Genomic DNA, 17,365 nt, shown 5'->3' on the forward strand with positions numbered 1-17,365 from the left:
CTGGGTCCCTCCTCGCCCGGCAATGGCTACCGAACTACACTTCCCTGAGTGCAAAGGGTGAGGGAGCCGCTCGTGAGTCTTAACCGAGGAAAAAAGGGAACACTTGCCACTAAGCTTACATTTGATTGGCTGATCTTGCGGCGTCACAGCCGGCTGGGGGCGGAGCTCTGTCCTGAAGCTCTCATGGAACATGGCGGGTCTCTGGGTGTGCGGCGTTGCCAGAAGAAGCTTCACGTGGATAGTCTCAGGGGCGCCACGCAGAGGTTTTTGGTCTCGATTCAGGTAAAGTGGAAGGTTAGACCGTGGGTCATGCTAACGGAAAGTAAGGAGAGAAACTGAGAAGGATGAACTAAGACGGGACCCTGGTCCTGCGTCACCAGGGAAGGGGCAGGAAAGTGAGTTAGGGTTCTGAGCTCAGAAGCTTCAGCGCCGGTTTCCGCGAGCGGTGGGGTCCCGTCACTTCTTTTGGCGTCAGTTTACTCATCTTAGAACCGAAATACCACCCCCTTACCCTTCCACTTCACTCGTTAATTTATTGAGTAAACCGTACTGCCGTGTGTTCCAGAGTGTAGCGTGGTGTCGGGAAACAAGTGACTCATTTGGGACGAGCAGCCCAGGAACGTGAATGTGAAAAGTACTCGATGAACTAAATTCATTTGCGGGGTATATTTCTTCACAAGCAAGATTCAGAGATGAAGTGCAATCTCCTCATTTTGTTCGTTCATTGATTTACTCAGCAAATGGTTTTTAGACAGGTGTCCTGGCCCAGTATTTCTCTAAGTAGCATACAGCAGCGGAAACAAAATCCCTTCTCAAAGCGTAAGTACTCTGGGCAAGAGAAAACTGAGGCCACACAGAAAGGGAGTATTTTGCTAAAAGTCAGAAAGTAAGTTTATGACAGAGCTGGATCTGGAACCCAGGCCTCTTAACTCCCCATCTACTGCTTTTCCCACAATACCATGTGAAGTTTTGTAAAGGTAAGTCTATTTGACTCAGTGTTAGGACATCAAAATTTGTAGGAACCTTAGGGTTCCGATATATGCTCTCTTAGATTTCAAACAAAAACTCCTTCAATGCAAAAGGGTTTTTATCGTCAGCTTATGCATTTATTAGCTTCCCCTTTATTTTGGTTAATATTTATTATTATCTCTCAAATCTCCTTCAAGTTTGTTTCGTTCGCTCATTCAACAAGTATTTCTAGAGTGTCTACTATATGCTGGGCATCTAGGTGTGAGGGATACAGTTGTTAATAAGACAGACTAAATCTTTGTCTTCATAGAGCATATGTAATGGTGGAGGAAAAAATGCACAAATATAATTTCAGAAAGTGGTAAATTATGAAGAAAACTAGAGCACAGGCGTGTATATTGGAGGTACTGCGGTTTGTTTTCAGACCACGGTAATAAAGTGAGGCTCTCAAAGCATGTTATACAAATTTTTTGGTTTCCCAGTGCACATAAAGTTATGCTTACACTGTACTGTAGTGTGTTTAATGTGCAATAGCATTATGTCTAAGAAAACAATATACATGCCTTAGTTAAAAAAAATACTTTATTGCTAAAAATGCTAACCATCATCTGAGCCTTCAGAGAGTCATAATCTTCTTGCTGGTGGAGGGTCTTGCCTTGATGTTGATGGCTGATGATAATTCAGGGTGGTGGTTGCTGAAGGTTGGGGTGTCTTGCAATTTCTTAGTATAAGACAGCAAAGTTGGCGGCATTGATTGACTCTTCCTTGAATGATGATTTTTCTGTAGCATGCAATTCTGTTTGATAGCATCTTACCCACAGTAGAACGTCTTTCAATATTGGAATCAATTCTCTCAAACTCTACGCCTTCTTTATCAACTAAGTTTTTGTAACGTTCTAAATCCTTTGTTGTCTTTTCAACAATCGTCACAGTATCTTTAGCCCGAGTAGATTCCATCCCAAGAAACTATTTTCTTTGCTTATCCATAAGAAGCAACTCTTCGATGATGGGGTTTTATCATGAGATTTCAGCAATTCAGTTACATCTTTAGGGTCCACTTCTAATTCTAGTTCTCTTGCTATTTCTACTACATTTGCAATTACTTCTTCACTGATGTCTTAAACCCCTGAAAGTCATCTGTGAGGGTTAGAAACTTCCAAACTCCTGTTTATGTTGATATTTTACCTCTTCCTATGAATCACGAATATTCTTTTTTTTTTTAACGAATATTCTTAATGGCTTCTAGAATGATGAATTATTTCCAGAAGGTCTTCAAATGACTTTGACCAGATCCATCAGAGGAATCATTATCTATGGCAGCTGTAGCCTTACAGAATGTATTTCTGAAATAATAAGTCTTGAAAGTAAAAATTACTGCTTGCTCCGTGGACTGCAGAATGGATGTTGTGTTAGCACACATGAAAACAGCATTAATCTCGTACGTCTCCATCAGGGAGCTCTTGGGTGACCAGTTGCATTGTCAGTGAGCAGTAATATTTTGAAAGGAATCTTTTTTTCTGAGCAGTAGGTCTCAACGGTGGGCTTCAAATATACAGTAAACCATGTTGTAAATAGATGTACTGTCTTCCAGTCTTTGTTGTTCCTTTTATAGAGCACAAGCAGAGTAGATTTAGCATAATTCTTAAGGGCCCTAGCATTTTCAGAATGGTAAATGAGCATTGGTTTTAACTTCAGGTCACCAGCTACATGAGTCTCTAGCAAGAGTCAGCCTGTCCTTTGAAGCTTTGAAGCCAGGCATTGACTTCTCCTCTCTAGCTATGAAAGTCCTAGATGACATTTTCTGAAAGAAGGCTGTTTTGTCTACATGGAAAATCAGTCGTTTAGTGTAGCCACCTTCATTATCTTAGCTAGATTTTCTGGATAACTTGCTGCAACTTCTACTTGCTGCTTCACCCTGCACTTTTATGTTATGGGGACAGCTTCTTTCCTTAAGCCTCATGAACCAGACTCTGCTAGTGTCAGACTTTTCTTCTGCAGCTTCCTCACCTTTCTCAGCCTTCATAGAATTGAATAGAGTTGGGGCCTTGCTCTGGATTAGGCTTTGACTTAAGGGACTATTGTGGCTGGTTTGATCTTCTATCCAGACTTCTAAAACTTTCTCCACATCAGCAATAAGGCTGTTTTGCTTTTTTAACATTTGTGTGTTCACTAGAGTAACACTTTTAATTTCCTTCAAGAACTTTTTCATTGCATTCACAATTTGGCTAACTGTTTGGCCAAGAGGCCTAGCTTTCAGCCTATCTTGGCTTTCAACATGCCTTCCTCACTCAGCTTAATCATTCTAGCTTTTGATTTAAAGTAAAAGATGTGCAACTATTCCTTTCACTTGGACACTTATAGGCTGATGAAGCGTTACTAATTGGCGTAATTTCAGTATTGTTGTGACTCAGAATAGGGAGGTCAAGGAGAGGGAGAGAGACCAGGTAACAACCAGTTGGTGGAGCAGTCAGGACACACACAGCATTTATCAATCAAGTTTGTTGTCTGTATCAGCATGGTTTGTGACACCCCAAAACAGTTACAATGGTAAGTCAAAGATCATTGGTCATCACCATAACAAATATAATAATAACAAAAAAGTTTGAAGTATTGCATGAATTCCCAAAATGTGACAGACACGAAGTGAGCAAATGCTGTTGGAAAAATGGCGCCTGTAGACTTGATTGATGCAGGGTTGCCACAGACCTTAAGCTTTTAAAAAAACACAATATTTGCAAAGTGCAATAAGATGAGGTATGCGGTATAAGAGATTACTGAGATGAAAGGAATAGATTACATTTCATTATGATGAGATGTGACTGGAGTAGTTTGAGGAGAAAATGGGAGGTGAGGAAGTAGAGACTATAAGCATAGTCAACTCTTTTGGGAAGTTTTGTTATAAAGGAAGCTGGAGTGGAACATGCAATCTGGGGAGAATTTCCTTTAAAGATGGGAGATCCTACAGCATATTTGTGTGTCATGGGGATACTCTAGTAGATAGGGAGAAATTGGTAAAGAATTGATGCAGAAAGAGGGATAAATAGCTGGAAGAGTCTTTGAGTAGGCACAGAGGAATAGTGTTACAAATGATTTTCTTGACTAGACATTGTTCATTTCTGGTACCCTCCAATTTCTGTAGGGATGATCAATCCCAATCAGATGCCAACTCCATAGAAGACAGGAGTTAGTTTATGAACATATAAGCACTGAAATAATGTGTCAAGACAGATTCCTTCACATTGGCCCATGTACTCAGTACTAGTTACACAAGCAGTTTTAAAGGACCCCAAAATCAATAAACAGATCTCTGTTTTCAGGAGTTTATAATCTGGCACAGTGGTTCTTAACTGGGGACAGTTTTGCCCACCAGAGGACATTTGACCATGTCTTTTGGTTATTATGACTGGAGGACAGGAATGCTACTGGCATTTAGTGGGTAGAGGCCAGGGATGCTGCTGAGCAACTGCAGTGAACAGGATAGCTTCCCACAACAAAGAATTGTCCAAAATGTCAATAATGTTTGGGCTGAGAAACCCTGATCTAGTAAGAGAAGTAGAATGTAAATAAAATTAAAACTCAGGTATGATGCAGTATGCTCTGAGAGCAATATATAGTGCTCTGATATATGTGGAATCTTAAAAAAAAAAGGATACAGATGAACTTACTTACAAAGCAGAAATAGACCTACAGACATAGAAAACAAACTTATGGTTACCAAAGGGGAAAGTGAGGGAGAGGGATAAATTAGGAGGTTGGGATTAACATATACACACTACTATATATAAAATAAGTAACTAACAAGGATGTAATGTATAGCACACGGAATTCTATTTTGTAACAACCTATAAGAAAAAGAATCTGAAAGAGAATATATATATAAAACAATCACTGTACTGTACACTTGAAACTAACATGACGTTGTAAATCAATCATACTTCAATTTAAAAAAAGTACTATGAGAGACCAGAGAAGCTTACAGTTATACTTGATTGGGGAACTCGAGTAAAGCTTGCGAGAGAAGAGTGTTGTCCCAGGACTTAAAGGATAAATAAGATTTCTATAAGTGGAGATGAAAGATAGTTATTTCAGATAGGATATAACTTGAGCTAACATGTGATATCAGGAAAGTGGGAAACAGAATGTAGTTTAGTTTGGGTCAGGCATAGAATGTATATAGGAGATTAGTGGGAGATGAGGTTAGAGAGGTAGATTGGGTTTGGATCTGGGAGGACCGGAAATCCCAGAGGATTTACCTTCTTCACCCATTCTTGGGAATTCTTATAGCATGTAAAATCTGAAATTAGTTTTTGTTTTCTCTTTGTGGCAGTTTAGTTCAACTATAAACTTCCAAGGGCAGGGGCCTATCTGACTCTTCTCTCAACACTGCCCAGAAGAGTAGTAAGTGTGCAGTATATTGATTTAGATTGATGGGCAAAATTAGGTCTTCTGTTGGTCAGCTTCTTTAATGCAGTGAACTAAAGATTCACGTATTTGTTTTTGATCATTCCAGAAAAGAGAAACAGCCAGTGGTGGCTGAGACAGTAGAAGAGGTGAAGAAAGAACCTATTCTGGTGTGTCCACCCTTACGAAGCCGAACATACATACCACCCGAAGATCTCCACAGTCGTTTGGAATCTCATGTCAAAGAAGTTTTTGGTTCATCTGTTCCTAACAATTGGCAGGACATCTCCCTGGAAGATGTTCATCTGAAGTTCAGCTTCTTGGCACGTTTAGCTGATGACTTGGGCCATGCAGTGCCTAACTCCAGGCTTCACCAGATGTGCAGGGTCAGAGATGTTCTTGATTTCTATAATGTGCCTGTTCAGGATAGATCTAAATTTGACGAACTTATTGCCAGTAATCTGCCTCCCAATTTAAAAATCACTTGGGGTTACTGAGCAGTTTAAAGGAGGAACGCGTTGAAATAATTTTTTTTCCACCTGAGAAGGGGGCTGCTTATCAGACATTTTGATACTTTACCATGTGAAATGCTGTCAGAACTGGTCTGTAAATCCACTTTTTTCTGTGGAAGGATGTATCGTCTCCCTTTTTTTTAATCATCATGAATCGACAAATATTTTCTTTCCACATTTGCTGAAACTTTTTTAAATGGAACCAGGTCATTAATAATTTATGAAAATATATATTACATAACAAATAAGGTAACATTTATAAAAGAAACATCTGTGTCGTGTATTATGAAAGTTGTTTCAGTATTCGCTTTACTGTATAAGTAGAAATAGTAGGAAATAATACTGTTCAATCTAGATTAATCTCTTGGAATTAAAGTAGATTTCTTAAAGTGTGTTTGTAATTTTTTAATGTGAAATTTGCTTTTCTGCCTTGTCATTTTCTTAATTTAAGTATTATAAATGAAAAAGTTAGAATATGTGTTATTTTGGTAAAAGGTAGAACAGATTCTATACCTAAATGAATATTCTCTTCAAAGGAGATGGTGTTTATTTCAAACCCTTTTTCTTTTCTGTAACTTTTAAAAAGTGGCCTTGAGTACTTATGAGTATCCACTAGGGTGATAAGTCTGCAGACTTTCATGTACCTAATTTGTGGAAATTACTCAAATAGTGAGCTAACCAGATGATTCTGAATGATAAAAAATGAGAAAGTGATAAAATTAGGAATTATTCTTTTTCAGACTTTAGATATGGCTAGAGAGTAATGACACAAGAAGAAGGAATTGCTTATATTTTATCTTGACTACAGATAATTCTGAAAGAAAAGTGATAGGTTTTAAACAAAGGAAATTGTATTTATTTTCTTTTCTAGGGTGACTCCTTTGAAGAGGGAAGAAATTAGTTGGATATATAAATTCTGGTATGTTTATTAGAAAAATAAGTTACAGTATGGTCATGCCCTATAAATGTCATCAGTGGACAATTAGATTTTCAATAACCTCTACATTGAAGATCTTCAGAAGTACCTGGAATGTCAAAGTGTTTGGAGCCCTGGAACTTAAACATTAGAGCTGTTTATCCCTTCTGCTTCTATGTGAAATGGGTTCAGCGTGGAAACATTTGAATTTTATATACAGGATTTGATTATCTCGTTTCCCACACAACTTTTACTTCTAATCTGGAGACACAGAAAAATGTGCAAAGGGCAAGGTGGAAGTAAGAGATGGTGAGGGCAGTGTGCAAAAGCACTTGGTTTCATGTGGAGATCTGCAAAGCCAGCATTCATGTAAATGTTAGGGCCAAAGAAATTACTCCTTCATAACCTGGAGCAGTTTCTCAAAATTTAATGTGCTTATGAATCACTTGGGATCTTTTTTAAATGCAGATTCTGATTCTGTAGGTCAAAAGTGGGTCCTGAAATTGTCTATAAAGCCCCTAGGTTATTCTGATGATGTTTTGAGTACCATGACCCTAGAAGCTAGTATTGAGGTGGGAGACAAGTACTGCCCCCTGCAACCGCAGTCCTGGAACGTTTAGCTGGTAGGGAAGGTAAACTGCACATTCATCAATAACTCTAGAGGGCATCACTGGTTTACAGCCCAATATAATATATCAGAATAATGACCTATAGTTTTCCTGGAAAGATTAAATTAGGTTTGCTAACTTGTTTCCTGAGATAACTAAAAACATATAAAAGGTTTACTTTTTAAAAAATTAAATGATTACTATATAAAAGTGTTAGCAGTTTTACTCTGTTGGGCCGTTGAACTCAGTGTGTATGCTTACATAAAAACTAATAAAATAGAGATTCAGGTTAGTAGAATGGATGGTCTTACACAAACAGTGCTAAATAACAAAGATTCAACTGATTAATTAGAAGATTCTAATTGGCTTTATTAAATGATTCATGAATCAGGCAGCATCCCCTCCAGCAATAGAGAGCTGCTCTGTTGAGCTTCAGAAAAGGAAAGGTTTTTAAAGGCAGAGAGGAAGCAGAAAAAAGGAAATTACTAGCAAAAATGCATTGTTTTAGGCAAGATCACCCTCTTTAAGGGGAATGGATAGGGTCTATCTGGATTACCTCCTAGTGCTGACCAGGAAATTCCAGATTGGCTGATTAAAGGTCACACTCCTGGGGAAGGTCGAGTCTATGATGAGGTTAGATATTGTCTGGGTTTGCTGCCCTGTGGCTTAGCACAAATGACTTCAGTTTGGGTTTGTCTCCTTTTTAACAACAGTATATATTTCAAGCAGCATAAAAGAAACTTCTCCCTCTCTTCTTTTTAATTTTAACGTGTCATTTATAAAAGTAGCACTTTTTTTTAGAAAATTGGGAAAGAGAAAAAATACCTTTTCCATCCACCAGATAATCACCTAACATTCTTGTATATTAACAAGTGAAAAAAACCTTTTTTCCTGTATTTTAAAATTTGCTATGACATCCTGTCCTGTGACCCCTTCACACCATGAGTATTTCTATTCATCTTTAAATAGTCTTAAGAATAATAGATTTGATTAATAGCATATTATTCCATAAATGCATGTTATATAATTATTCAACCAATATTCTATTACTGGATTTTAAATTGTTGCCAGTTTTTTGCTTTTATGTTATTTTTTAATTTGGCTTTTCTAGTTTTTTGAGTGTGTGCCATAAAACGCCTTCCTACTCAGAAGTCATTCCACTTTGTCTTTTTTTAAAAATTAATTTTTTTCTTGTTACACTTGTTTTTAATTACACACATACAACGTACAAGTTAATTGTAGAAACATTAGAAAACACAGATAACCAAAATTTAAAAAAACTTTCACATGGTGATGATAATTATTGACACCTAAAATATGTATTTTTACAAAAGTGGTTTTGTATGATACAATACATATTGGTTTATTACTTCTCTCTTAAAATATGTATTTGTTAATAAGTATATTTCTCCAGAGTCATTTTGAATTACTGCTTGATTCTTCATTGAAAGATACACGCTATTTAATTCATCCTGAACATACAGATTGGTTCTATGTTTTGCACATATAAACAATACTCCAGTGAACCCCACCTTGTACATATACTTTTTTTTTAACATCTTTATTGGAGTATAATTGCTTTACAATGGTGTGTTAGTTTCTGCTTTATAACAAAGTGAATCAGTTATACGTATGTTCCCATATCTCTTCCCTCTTCCGTCTCCCTTCCTCCCACCCTCCTTATCCCACCCCTCTAGGTGGTCACAAAGCACTGAGCTGATCTCCTTGTGCTATGCAGCTGCTTCCCACTAGCTAGCTATTTTACATTTGGTAGTGTATATATGTCCATGACACTCTCTCACTTTGTCACAGCTTACCCTTTCCACTCCCCATATCCTCAAGTACATTCTCCAGTAGATCTGTGTTTTTATTCCCGTCTTGCCTGTAGGTTCTTCATGACTTTTTTTTTTTTTTTTTTTTTTTTTAGATTCCATATATATGTGTGAGCATACGGTATTTGTTTTTCTCTTTCTGACTTACTTCACTCTGTATGATAGACTCTAGGTCCATCCATCTCACTACAGATAACTCAATTTCATTTCTTTTTATGGCTGAGTAATATTCCATTGTATATATGTGCCACATCTTTATCCATTTATCTGTTGATGGACACTTAGGTTGCTTCCATGTCCTGGCTATTGTAAATAGAGCTGCAGTGAACATTTTGGTACATGACTTTTTTGAATTACAGTTTTCTCAGAGTATATGCCCAGTAGTGAGATTGCTGTGTCATATGGCAGTTCTATTTTTAGTTTTTTAAGGAACCTCCATACTGTTCTCCTTAGTGGCTGTATCAATTTACATTCCCACTAACAGGGCAAGAGGGTTCCCTTTCCTCCACACCCTCTCCAGCATTTATTGTTTGTAGATTTTTTGATGATGGCTATTCTGACTGGTGTGAGATGATATCTCATTGTAGTTTTGATTTGCATTTCTCTAATGATTAATGATGTTGACCATTCTTTCATGTGTTTGTTGGCAGACTGTATATCTTCTTTGGAGAAATGTCTATTTAGGTCTTCTGCCCATTTTTGAGTTGGGTTCTTTGTTTTCTTGATATTGAGCTTCATGAGCTGCTTGTAAATTTTGGAGATTAATCCTTTGTCAGTTGCTTCATTTGCAAATATTTTCTCCCAATCTGAGGGTTGTCTTTTCATCTTCTTTATGGTTTCCTTTGCTGTGCAAAAGCTTTGAAGTTTCATTAGGTCCCATTTGTTTATTTTTCTTTCCATTTCTCTAGGAGGTGGGTAAAAAAGGATCTTGCTGTGATTTATGTCACAGAGTGTTCTGCCTATGTTTTCCTCTAAGAGTTTGATAGTGTCTGGTCTTACATATAGGTCTTTAATCCATTTTGAGTTTATTTTTATGTACGGTGTTAGGGAGTGTTCTAATTTCATACTTTTACATGTACCTGTCTTGTTTTAGCAGCACCACTTATTGAAGAGGCTGTCTTTTCTGCACTGTATATTCTTGCCGCCTTTATCGAAGATAAGGGGACCATATATGCGTGGGTTTCTCTCTGGGCTTTCTATCCTGTTCCATTGATCTATATTTCTGTTTTTGTGCCAGTACCATACTGTCTTGATTACTGTAGCTTTGTAGTATAGTCTGAAGTCAGGGCGCCTGATTCCTCCAGCTCCATTTTTCTTTCTCAAGATTCCTTTGGCTATTTGGGGGCCTTTTGTGTTTCCGTACAAATGGTGAAATTTTTTGTTCTAGTTCTGTGAAAAATGCCAGTGGTAGTTTTATAGGGATTGCATTGAATCTGTAGATTGCTTTGGATAGTAGAGTCATTTTTACAATGTTGATTATTCCAATTCAAGAACATGGTATATCTCTCCATCTATTTGTATCATCCTTAATTTCTTTCATCAGTGTCTTATAATTTTCTGCATACAGGTCTTTTGTCTCTTTAGGTAGGTTTATTCCTAGATATTTTATTCTTTTTGTTGCAATGGTAAATGGGAGTGTTTTCTTGATTTCACTTTCAGATTTTTCATCATTAGTGTATAGGAATGCCAGAGAGTTCTGTGCATTAATTTTGTATCCTGCTACTTTACCAAATTCATTGATTAGCACTAGTAGTTTTCTGGTAGCATCTTTAAGATTCTCTATGTATAGTATCATGTCATGTGCAAACAGTGACAGCTTTACTTCTTTTCTGATTTGGATTCCTTTTATTTCTTTTTCTTCTCTGATTGCTGTGGCTAAAACTTCCAAAACTATGTTGAATAATAGTGGTGAGAGTGGGCAACCTTGTGTTCCTCCTGACCTTAGTGGAAATGGTTTCAGTTTTTCACCATTGAGGACGATGTTGGCTGTGGGTTTGTCATATATGGCCTTTATTATGTTGAGGAAAGTTTCCTCTATGCCTACTTTCTGGAGGGTTTTAATCATAAATGGGTGTTGAATTTTGTCGAAAGGTTTCTCTGCATCTATTGAGATGATCATAGGGTTGTATTCCAATTTGTTAATATGGTGTATCACGTTGATTGATTTGTGTATATTGAAGAATCCTTGCATTCCTGGCATAAACCCCACTTGATCATGGTGTATGATCCTTTTAATGTGCTGTTGGATTCTGTTTGCTAGTATTTTGTTGAGGATTTTTGCATCTATGTTCATCAGTGATATTGGCCTGTAGTTTTCTTTCTTTGTGACATCTTTGTCTGGTTTGGTATCAGGGTGATGGTGGCCTCATAGAATGAGTTTGTGAGTGTTCCTCCCTCTGCTATATTTTGGAAGAGTTTGAGAAGGATAGGTGTTGGCTCTTCTCTAAGTGTTTGATAGAATTCGCCTGTGAAGCCATCTGGTCCTGGGCTTTTGTTTGTTGGAAGATTTTTAATCACAGTTTCAATTTGAGTGCTTGTGATTGGTCTGTTCATATTTTCTATTTCTTCCTGGTTCAGTCTCGGCAGGTTGTGCATTTCTAAGAATTTGTCCGTTTCTTCCAGGTTGTCCATTTTATTGGCATAGAGTTGCTTGTAGTAATCTCTCATGATCCTTTGTATTTTTGCAGTGTCAGTTGTTACTTCTCCTTTTTCACTTCTACTTCTTTTGATTTGAGTCTTCTCCCTTTTTTTCTTGATGAGTCTGGCTAATGGTTTCTCAATTTTCTTTATCTTCTCAAAGAACCAGCTTTTAGTTTTATTGATCTTTGCTATTGTTTCCTTCATTTCTTTTTCATTTATTTCTGATCTTTATCATTTCCTTGCTTCTGCTAACTTTGGGTTTTTTTTGTTCTTCTTTCTCTAATTGCTTAGGTGCAAGGTTAGGTTGTTTATTTGAGATGTTTCCTGTTTCTTAAGGTAGGATTGTATTGCTATAAACTTCCCTCTTAGAACTGCTTTTGCTGCATCCCATAGGTTTTGGGTCGTCATATCTCCATTGTCATTTGTTTCTAGGAATTTTTTGATTTCCTCTTTGATTTCTGCAGTGATCACTTCGTTATTAAGCAGTGTATTGTTTAGCATCCATGTGTTTGTATTTTTTACAGGTCTTTTCCTGTAATTGATTTCTAGTCTCATAGCTTTGTGGTTGAAAAAGATACTTGATAAGATTTCAGATTTCTTAAATTTGCCAAGGCTTGATTTGTGACCCAAGATACGATCTATCCTGGAGAATGTTCCATGCACACTTGAGAAAAATGTGTATTCTGTTGTTTTTGGATGGAATGTCCTATAAATATAAATTAAGTCCATCTTGTTTAATGTATCATTTAAAACTTGTGTTTCCTTATTTATTTTCATTTTGGATGATCTGTCCATTGGTGAAAGTGGGGTGTTAAAGTCCCCTACTATGATTGTGTTACTGTCGATTTCCCCTTTTATGGCTGTTAGTATTTGCCTTATGTATTGAGGTGCTCCTATGTTGGGTGCATAAATATTTACAATTGTTATCTCTTCTTCTTGGATTGATCCCTTGATCATTATGTAGTGTCCTTGTTTGTCTCTTGTAATAGTCTTTATTTTAAAGTCTATTTTGTCTGATATGAGAATTGCTACTCCAGCTTTCTTTAGATTTCCATTTGCATGGAATATCTTTTTCCATCCCCTCACTTTCAGTCTGTATGTGTCCCTAGGTCTGAAGTTGGTCTCTTGTAGACAGCATATATACGGGTCTTGTTTTTGTATCCTTTCAGCCAGTCTGTCTTTTCGTTGGACCATTTAATTCATTTACATTTAAGGTAATTATTGATATGTATGTTCCTATTCCCATTTTCTTAATTGTTTTGGGTTTGTTATTGTAGGTCTTTTCCTTCTCTTGTGTTTCCTTCCTAGAGAAGTTCCTTTAGCATTTGTTGTAAAGCTGGTTTGGTGGTGCTGAATTCTCTTAGCGTTTGCTTGTCTGTAAAGGTTTTAATTTCTCCAACAAATCTGAATGAGATCCTGCTGGGTAGGGTAATCTTGGTTGTAGGTTTTTCCCCTTCATCACTTTAAATATGTCCTGCCACTCCCTTGTGGCTTGCAGAGTTTCTGCTGAAAGATCAGCTTTTAACCTTATGGGGATTCCCTTGTGTGTTATTTGTTGTTTTTCCCTTGCTGCTTTTAATATGTTTTCTTTGTATTTAATTTTTGATAGTTTGATTAATATGTGCCTTGGTTTGTTTCTCCTTGGATTTATCCTGTATGGGACTCTCTGTGCTTCCTGGACTTGATTAACTATTTTCTTTCCCATATTAGGGAAGTTTTCAACTATAATCTCTTCAAATATTTTCTCAGTCCCTTTCTTTTTCTCTTCTTCTTATGGGACCCCTATAATTCGAATGTTGGTGCATTTAATGTAGTCCAGAGGTCTCTGAGACTCTCCTCAATTCTTTTCATTCTTTTTTCTTTATTCTGCTCTACAGTAGTTATTTCCACTATTTTATCTTCCAGGTCACTTCTCCATTCTTCTGCCTCAGTTATTCTGCTATTGATCCCTTCTAGAGTATTTTTAATTTCATTTATTGTGTTGTTCATCATTGCTTGTTTCCTCTTTAGTTCTTCTAGGTCCTTGTTAAACATTTCTTGCATTTTGTCTATTCTATTTCCAAGATTTTGGATCATCTTTACTATCATTATTCTGAATTCTTTTTCAGGTAGACTGCCTGCTTCCTCTTCATTTTTTAGGTGTGGTGGGTTTTTGCCTTGCTCCTTCATCTGCTGTGTGTTTTTCTGTCTTTTCATTTTGCTTATCTTACTGTGTTTGGGGTCTGCTTTTCACAGGCTGCACGTTCGTAGTTCCCATTGTTTTTGGTGTCTGTCCTCAGTGGCTAAGGTTGGTTCAGTGAGTTGTGTAGGTTTCCTGGTGGATGGGACTAATGCCTGTGTTCTGGTGGATGAGGCTGGATCTTGTTTTTCTAGTGGGTAGGTCCACGTCTGGTGGTGTGTTTTGGGGTGTCTAGCCTTACTATGATTTTAGGCAGCCTCTCTGCTAATGGATGGGGCTGTGTTCCTGTCTTGCTAGTTGTTTGTCATAGGGTGTCCAGCACTGGAGCTTGCTGGTTGTTGAGTGAAGCTGGCTGTTGGTGTTGAGATGGAGATCTCTGGGAGATTTTCACCATTTGATATTACGTGGAGCTGGGAGGTCTCTTCTGGACCAGTGTCCTGCGGTTGGCTCTCCCACCTCAGTGGCACAGCCCTGACGCCTGGCTGGAGCACCAAGAGACTGTCCTCCACACGGCTCAGAATAAAAGGGAGAAAAAATAGAAAGGAAGAAAGGAAGAGGATAAACTAAAATAAAGTAAGATAAAATAAAATAAAGTTATTAAAATAAAAAACAATTATTAAGGAAAAAATTTTCAAAATAAAGAGAAAAAAAAAACGGACGGACAATACCCTGGGACAAATGGTGATAGCAAAGCTATACAGACAAAATATCGCACAGAACCATGCACATATACACTCACCAAAAGAGGAAAAGGGGAAAAAATAATATATCTTGCTCCCAAAGTCCATGTCCTCAATTTGGGATGATTCGTTGTCTATTCAGGTATTCCACAGATGCAGGGTACATCAAGTTGATTGTGGAGCTTTAATCCACTGCTTTGAGGCTGCTGGGAGAAATTTCCCTTTCTCTTCTCTGTGCGAACACCTGCCGGGCTTCAGCTTTGGATTTGGCCCCGCCTCTGCGTGTAGGTCACCTGAGGGCGTCTGATCTTCGCTCAGTCAGGACAGGGTTAAAGGAGCTGTTGATTCGGTGGCTCTGGCTCACTCAGGCCAGGGGGAGGGAAGGGTACGGATGTGGGGCGAGCCTGCGGTGGCAGAAGCCGGTGCGCCATGCGTTCTCCCGGAGAAGTTGTCCCTGGATCCTGGGACCCTGGCAGTGGCGGGCTGCGCAGGCTCCCGGGAGGGGAGGTGGGGATAGTGACCTGTGCTCACACACAGGCTTCTTGGTGGCTGCCACAGCAGCCTTAGCATCTCATGCCCATCTCTGGGGTCCATGCTGATAGCCACGGCTCGCGCCTGTCTCTGGAGCTCCTTTAAGCAGCGCTCTTAATCCTCTCTCCTCGCGCATCGGGAAACAAAGAGTCAAGAAAAAGTGTATTGTCTCTTCGGCAGGTCCAGACTTTTTCCCGGACTCTCTCCCAGCTAGCTGTGGCGCACTAGCCCCCTTCAGTCTGTGTTCACACCGCCAACCTTAGTCCTCTCCCTGGGATCCAAGCTCCAAAGCCCGAGCCTCAGCTTCCAGCCGCTGCCCGTCCCTGCAGGTGAGCAGACTAGCTTCTCGGGATGGTGAGTGCTGGGTGGCACCGATCCTCTGTGCAGGAATCTCTCCGCCTGGCCCTCCACACCCCTGCTGCGCTCTCCTCCGTGGCTCTGAAGCTTCCCTCCTCCGTCCCCTGCAGTCTCCACCCACGAAGGGGCTTCTAGTGTGTGGAAACCTTTCCTCCTTCACAGCTCCCTCCCACTGGTGCAGGTCCAGTCCCTATTCTTTTTTCTGTCTTTTCTTTTGCCCTACCCAGGTACGTGGGGAGTTTCTTGCCTTTTGGGAGGTCTGAGGTCTTCTGCCAGTGTTCATTAGGTGTTCTGTAGGAGCTGTTCCACGTGTAGATGTATTTCTGATGTATCTGTGGGGAGGAAGGTGATCTCCGTGTCCTACTCTTCTGCCATCTTCTCCTGTCTCTCTCAGTGGTTTTAACTGAAAGAGGTGGGGCCTAATGACTCTAAGGCAAGGCAGGTATTCCCATATTACAGGGTCCAGTTGCTGGCTATAATACCCTATGGGTCAATGGTGGTCCCTGTGTTATGGGATGAGTACCCCAAGGGTATTTCCTTTTTCATATACAAAAAGGAAAAAGGAAATCTGATAATTGGGATGCCCCAGGGCAGGTGGGTTCTTCCAACTCTCCTTTAAGGCCTTGAAATCTACGTCATCTGATTTTTCCCATTAAATTTCACTGGGGTTGTTTTTCTTGAATAAAACATACAGAGGTTTGGCCATAAGAGAGAAATTTGGGATCTCATTTCAGCATAACCAACTAACCCAAGAAATAGTCACAGATAGTGTTTAGTTTGGGGTTTTGGGAAACTTAGGACACTATAAAGTTTATCTGGATATAAGTGTAGTTCTTGTTCTGATATCAGATGCCCTAAACCTGGGTTTGGACAAACTGCAGTTTTTCTTTGGTAATTTTATGTCCCTTTGAGGCTAAAAGCTTTAGCAAGTGGATGCTGTCTTCCTATGAGGAGGCTTGAGAAGTAGAACAAAGAACCAAATCATCCACATATTGCAACAAAATAGAACCTCTAGGGTAATTCATATCATCCAGATCAGCCTTCAGGATTTGAGAAATAAGGAATCAGTTAAACCTGAGGCATTAGTGTCCAAGTGAATTGTTTTTCTTCCCAAGTGAAGGCAAAAGTTATTGGCTGGCTTGGTCAACTGGAATACTAGCAAATGCACTGCATAAATCAATTACAGTAAAGAATTCACTTCCAGTGAGAATGGATGTTAGTAACATATGAGGGTTAGGAACAACAGGGGGTCGAGGGATAACAGTGTTGTTTATTACTTGGAGGTACTAGATGAACCTCCATCCTGGGTCCTTAGGTTTTCTCACAGGTTAAATAGAAGTATTAGAAAGATTAGTACAGGGATAATGGTGTCTTGAGACCTGTAATCTTCTATTATGGGCTTCATGCCTTGAAGGGCTTCTTTACTTATAGGGTATTGATTAATTCTGGGAAGAGGTTTTGAGGGACTTATCTGAATCGTGATGGGAGGCATGCTGTAAATTTTGCCAATATCAGGTGGAGATTTGGTCCGTAGGAGGGTGGTAGCTGATTCAATAGGGACAAATAATCAGAGTTTTCAGAATCAGCTCTAGGACTGTCAGAGCTGAAGCAATTAAAGATGTCAAAGGGTGATTTAATTTACATGATTGGTTACTTTGATGACTATTGTCAAATCTAGAATTATTTCCCCCCTTTGGGATAAAGAAACTCTGCCATGCATACTTCTTTAAGAAGTCTTGA

General features: G+C 38.9%; 1 protein-coding gene across 1 annotated transcript; it reads left to right on the forward strand.

Annotated features, from left to right (window-relative positions):
* Positions 1 to 159: 159 nt before the first annotated feature.
* On the forward strand, positions 160 to 6,276 carry MRPL50 (mitochondrial ribosomal protein L50). Its single transcript, XM_027105352.1, has 2 exons — positions 160 to 282; positions 5,480 to 6,276. Exons 1-2 carry the CDS (start codon positions 191 to 193, stop codon positions 5,865 to 5,867), a joined length of 480 nt encoding a protein of 159 aa, XP_026961153.1. The 5' UTR covers positions 160 to 190; the 3' UTR covers positions 5,868 to 6,276.
* Positions 6,277 to 17,365: the final 11,089 nt, after the last annotated feature.

The sequence above is a fragment of the Aethalodelphis obliquidens genome, unplaced genomic scaffold, assembly GCF_003676395.1.
Source record: "Aethalodelphis obliquidens isolate GAN/ISIS:26980383/991018 unplaced genomic scaffold, ASM367639v1 scaffold7, whole genome shotgun sequence".
NCBI lineage: Eukaryota > Metazoa > Chordata > Mammalia > Artiodactyla > Delphinidae > Aethalodelphis > Aethalodelphis obliquidens.

Coding starts and splice junctions, on each gene's coding strand:
- MRPL50 (XM_027105352.1), top strand. CDS start 191: ATGGCGGGTCTCTGGGTGTGCGGCGTTGCCAGAAGAAGCTTCACGTGG. Junction 283..5,479: donor GGTTTTTGGTCTCGATTCAG/GTAAAGTGGAAG, acceptor TGATCATTCCAG/AAAAGAGAAACAGCCAGTGG.